Source organism: Cucurbita moschata, unplaced genomic scaffold (genome assembly GCF_002738365.1).
Source record: "Cucurbita moschata cultivar Rifu unplaced genomic scaffold, Cmos_1.0 Cmo_Scf00014, whole genome shotgun sequence".
NCBI lineage: Eukaryota > Viridiplantae > Streptophyta > Magnoliopsida > Cucurbitales > Cucurbitaceae > Cucurbita > Cucurbita moschata.
Window position 1 is genome coordinate 712,316 of NW_019268530.1, and position 5,273 is coordinate 717,588.

General features: G+C 35.0%; 2 protein-coding genes across 2 annotated transcripts in view; both read left to right on the forward strand.

The window, feature by feature from the left end:
- LOC111452092 (signal recognition particle 54 kDa protein 2-like) overlaps positions 1 to 4,321 on the forward strand; it is a 5,045-nt gene extending 724 nt beyond the window's left edge. Inside the window, exons 2-9 of the mRNA XM_023092633.1 lie at positions 697 to 796; positions 1,152 to 1,305; positions 1,811 to 1,961; positions 2,041 to 2,189; positions 2,531 to 2,631; positions 2,714 to 2,871; positions 3,402 to 3,516; positions 3,623 to 4,321. Coding sequence (XP_022948401.1) covers positions 697 to 796; positions 1,152 to 1,305; positions 1,811 to 1,961; positions 2,041 to 2,189; positions 2,531 to 2,631; positions 2,714 to 2,871; positions 3,402 to 3,516; positions 3,623 to 3,951 — 1,257 coding nt within the window. The 3' untranslated portion in view covers positions 3,952 to 4,321. The remainder of the gene's footprint in view (positions 1 to 696; positions 797 to 1,151; positions 1,306 to 1,810; positions 1,962 to 2,040; positions 2,190 to 2,530; positions 2,632 to 2,713; positions 2,872 to 3,401; positions 3,517 to 3,622) is intronic.
- Positions 4,322 to 4,941: 620 nt separating this feature from the next.
- Positions 4,942 to 5,273, forward strand: part of LOC111452089 (zinc finger BED domain-containing protein DAYSLEEPER-like) — a 3,597-nt gene continuing 3,265 nt past the window's right edge. Inside the window, exon 1 of the mRNA XM_023092628.1 lies at positions 4,942 to 5,202. Coding sequence (XP_022948396.1) covers positions 5,156 to 5,202 — 47 coding nt within the window. The 5' untranslated portion in view covers positions 4,942 to 5,155. The remainder of the gene's footprint in view (positions 5,203 to 5,273) is intronic.

Below are 5,273 nucleotides of genomic sequence, written 5' to 3' on the forward strand. Positions count from 1 at the left end.
TTTTTTTTTTTTTTTTTTTTTTTTTTTTTTTTTTTTTTTTTTTTTTTTTTTTTTTTGCTGTTGCTGCTGCTGTATCTTAGTGCTCAATGACTTTCGAAATTGTCCATATATTTGATTATGTACTACGAGAATCAATGGGAAACGAAAAATCTTTCTGAGGGCACTTAATTTTAGCTGTTTCTATGTTTCGAAGTTTATAAATATGACATGTTTTAGGATTTGTGTACTTTAACGTTGCTATAGCAATTTTTGTTCGGCTTTCCAAATTTTCAAAGTATGCTGTTGTAGAGAGATAACTGGGTGGGTTAGTACTTCCGTGGGCATCATTGTTCTGTGGGATTCTTGTTTTGGAAAGAGAGGGTTAACCTCAAGAGTGTGACCTTATGATTAAAGAGGAAACTAGTTGGAGGTAGTAAAAGAAAAACTGAAATGGACAAAGAAGGTGATTGCAACACTCCCTAACCCTTTTGTACAGAGTAACTGATGTTTGTAGCTAACCAAGGTTAATTTCCAACGGTCAGCATTTGAAGATGATATATCCTTCATCATTTTTACGACTACTTTTGATAATAAAACCATGCTGAACAACTTTACTCGTTTTGTTGGTCTCTTCACTCACCTATTTTAAAAATTACCTATTGTATACTCTTCATTGGTAAGCTGCATTTTAAGAGGTTTTCTTTTCTCCTTATGTAGGCTGTATTTAATGAATTGTGCAAAATGCTTGATCCTGGGAAGCCATCTTTTACGCCAAAGAAAGGAAAAACTAGTGTTATCATGTTTGTTGGTTTGCAAGGTATGTCGGCTGTAAGATTGTTTTCTTCAGTATTCATTTATTGATCCACTTAAATGTGGCGTTTGGACATTCAGACTGATGTGGGTTAGTTGCTGTTATCATCATTCGTCACTATTTGAGTTTGACGAGATGAAATCTAAAGCTACCATCTGGGAGCTGTTTTATTCACGATGTAGCAGCATCTGAAAGATTTGTAGTTATATGTTTGTTTAGAAAAAGGATTTCTCTTATAATTCATTCTTGTTGAACTATATTTGTTTGATTCGTGAAATCCATAGTTTTCTTTTTACCATTTTTCACTTTTTTCTACATGTAATTGGTTACTCTATACTTCTTTAAATTTTCTAAAATACAGGGTCTGGGAAGACCACAACATGTACGAAGTATGCATATTATCATCAGAAGAAAGGCTGGAAGCCTGCCTTGGTGTGTGCAGATACATTCAGAGCTGGTGCATTTGATCAATTGAAGCAGAATGCAACCAAAGCAAAGATTCCCTTTTATGGAAGGTATGGTACCTATATATTATTGAATTGACTCGTCTGTGCATTTCTATGATTATGGAAGCACGGTTTTACGAAAAGAATAGTACTATATGTGAGGGGGTGGTTTTACCAAATTAATAACTTAGTGTGTTATCCTCTTTAGAACTACTTTCTTGCTAAGATCAAACTACTTTCTTGCATGTATTGATCATTGTGTTTGATAGTATTCGACATCTTTGCTTTCTTTCTTCTAGCGTTTTTGTAATTTGGTTGGTATTGGTGGCGGGTGAGGTATGGAAGGAGATATGTTTAGAGTTTATGGTTCCAGGTATATCCTGGAACATAAATATGTATATACATGTGTGTGTGTGTGTGTTCGCTCTCTCTCTTTTTTTTTTTTTTTTTTTCCCCTTTTCCTTTTAGTTTTTACTTTTATAGTTGAAGTTTTCTTTGTTTCTGGAGTGTGCTCGATTTATTCATCAAGATGTCATTCAGTATATCCATTATTCTTTGTTTCCCTATTTTGTAGTTACATGGAATCAGATCCTGTAAAAATTGCGGAGGAAGGTGTGGAGAGATTCAAGAAAGAAAATTGTGATCTCATAATTGTTGATACCAGTGGGCGTCACAAACAAGAAGCTGCTCTTTTTGAAGAAATGCGGCAAGTTTCTGAAGCAACGGTAATTTTCTTGTACTTATTCTTTTGTTGGCCATTTGATTATCTTGTTGAAATTCCTGACTGTTCTTTGCCTTGTCCAGAAACCAGATCTTGTTATATTTGTTATGGATAGCAGTATTGGTCAGGCAGCATTTGACCAAGCTCAAGCATTCAAACAAAGTGTTGCAGTTGGTGCTGTGATTGTGACTAAAATGGATGGTCACGCAAAGGGAGGTGGTGCTCTTAGTGCGTAAGTTTTCAAAGCTCTGTTTATTCCTGCTTTTTTTGGGATGAAAAACCATAGTGAAAGTTGGAAACTCCATGCCGATTGTTTTGGAAAGCTTTATTTTTCTTGGTAGTCTTTGAGCCTTATGGAACATATCTGTAGATATTCATTGGATTTATTGTTTGATCAAGTGCTTGGTCACGTTAAATAGCTTAGTCCAATTGACGCTAGGAGGATATTGTGTCAAAATCTGTTACACACTTGCAGTTCTCTTTTTTCTGGGATTCATTGCATCCTATGAAAGATGTATAGATGAATGGTGAATCATTGAGCTAAATCTCTTTGTTTTCTACGTATGGTTGCAGTGTTGCAGCAACAAAGAGTCCTGTCATTTTCATTGGAATTGGAGAACACATGGATGAGTTTGAAGTTTTTGATGTTAAACCATTTGTCAGCCGTCTCCTAGGTGCTTTGTCTATTGAATCTGAACTTGTTGGCTTCAGTTATTGCATGTTTTCTGTCATTACCTGATTGTTTTATTTCTTTAGGCATGGGAGACTGGTCTGGATTCATGGATAAAATTCATGAAGTCGTGCCAATGGATCAGCAACCAGAGCTTTTGCAAAAGCTTTCAGAAGGAAATTTTACTTTGAGAATTATGTACGAGCAGTTTCAGAACTTGCTTAAGATGGGTCCAATTAGCCAGGTATTATTCTGACATGATATAATATACCATTTATCTTATTATTTGCTTCTCCCATACATTTGGAAAAAAAAAAAGTAGGTTAACCTTTTGAAGTTCTGAGGGAGATTTGTGAGTAGTAGTGTCACTTAGTGGTTCATCATAGTAAAAACTGTTCCTCAGGTTCTAAACTTTCCACTACTAAGGTTAATGATATCGACATAAATCTTGGAAATACGGCCTGTTTCTTGCAATAGATACTTTATAGAGGAACGCAGAGTTGCATTGTAACATCGGTTAAGCAAGTTTAGAATATGTTTTGCTTCACATTTTTATTCACAGATCTGCAACTGTCCTAGCAAATACAAGTTCTTTCTAGCCAATTTCGTGTTATAAATAATTGAGATAATGTGTGTTTACATGGAATTTGAACCTCTGCTCTAAATACTTGCTATACGCTGATTGGGTGGTCAAGTTTTTAATTCTTTGATTGCAGTCTTTCTTTACATCAATGACTTCTTGAAACGCATTATTCTAAGAAATGGTCTGTTTAGGTATTTTCAATGCTTCCTGGATTTAGTGCTGAATTGATGCCAAAAGGGCGTGAAAAGGAAAGCCAAGCGAAACTAAAACGCTACATGACTATGATGGACTCAATGACGGATGAAGGAAAGCAAAAACTATCCATATGCTCTGCCTATCTTTTTCTTGCTACCTCGGTGTGTATTGAATTTGATGATTGTGAGACTGATACATGGATTTATTATTTTAACAGAATTGGATAGCTCAAACCCGAAGCTCATGAACGAGTCAAGAATGATGCGAGTAGCACGAGGTTCAGGTCGCCGCATTCAGGAAGTAATGGAAATGATGGAAGAGTACAAACGCCTCGCCAAGGTATGGAGCAAGATGAAAGGGCTGAAGATCCCAAAGAAGGGCGAAATGAGCGCTCTATCTCGAAACATGAATGCACAGCACATGAGTAAGGTCCTTCCTCCCCAGATTTTGAAGCAAATTGGCGGGATGGGTGGCTTACAGAGCTTGATGAAGCAAATGGGTTCCAACAAAGATATGATGGGGATGTTTGGAGGTGGAGACAAGTAGAGCATTGTTTCGAAGTTGGTTCGAGTTCTATCTATTACTCCAGCAATTGGGTCGGTCTTGTGTTGCAGCATCGTGTGAAAATACTGACTGATCTTCTATGTGGAAGAAGAAGACAACGACAACGACGACAACAACTCTTTCTCTGGATTGATTAAGCCATTGGACAAATATGTATACACTTATTCTCTAGCATGGTTTCACTTGCGACGGTTCGAGCTAATTATTTTTACCCCTTTTTCGACTCAGGAATTTCACCTTCCCCTTAATCATCACCCACTTGTACTTTGTTGAAGATGTTTAAAATGTTTAGAATGGAATAAGGATGTTTTATGCTTCTATGTCAACTAATAAATATAGAGTTTTAACATTTCGTAGTGTATTTGTCAAACTTCAAATTTTACTGATTTCTTCCCAAACGATCTTATTATTTCTTCCATTAGGTTCATTTGGAAGCTTCAAATAGTTTGTGATGCCTTTCTTGTTCTTGTGAAAATTGCAAATCCTAACAAAAAAAAATATAGAATATCATTTTTGAACGTACACGACAGATTATTCAAAAATAAATTTAAAGTGATTAATCGAGATTTTTTATTTTATTTAATGCAATATTATATTTATAATCTTTTATGTATTATAATATATATATTGACGAGATCTTTTTATTAAATTAAATCTAAATATTCACAGACATAGTGTATGTGTATCTGATGTCAATTTAATATTCTAACAAATTTTTATTTCAAATATTTTTGAAATATTTTAAAATTTTAAGATTTGTACAAATAAAAAATTGGAAGATATTTTTTTTAATACTTTAACCTAATACTTTACTAAAGCTCCTATAATCTTTAAATTCAGAACAAAACAAGAGGAAAAAATGGACGGTTGAGATTAAATAATTGGAGGTGGGCTAAAAACTTGACCACAGAGATTTAGTCTTTGAAATAAACCTATAAATAGCCCACGTCCGGTCCAATTCGCCCTAGTTCCTTCTTTCCTTTCTTTTTGTTTAATCCTCTGTTTCCTTTGGTCCACTTTAGGGTTTATGAAGCTCTGAACATTGAACCGCAAAAGCCCATTAGACTGCTTCGTCTTCGACAGACGTTGCGCCAACTTTTCAAACTCTCTGTAACTTCGTATTTTTCTAACTTTTTCGAAGCCTGGAAGAACACAGCAAACGGAAGTTCTTTTCTGGTTTTCTGTGATGGAGTTGCATGACGGGGAAATTGATAGCCAAATTCATCAGTCTTGGTATGTTTTCTTTCTTTCTTTCTTTTTCTTGTTTGCCGCTTTTTTTTTTTTTTTTTTTTTTTTTTTTTTTT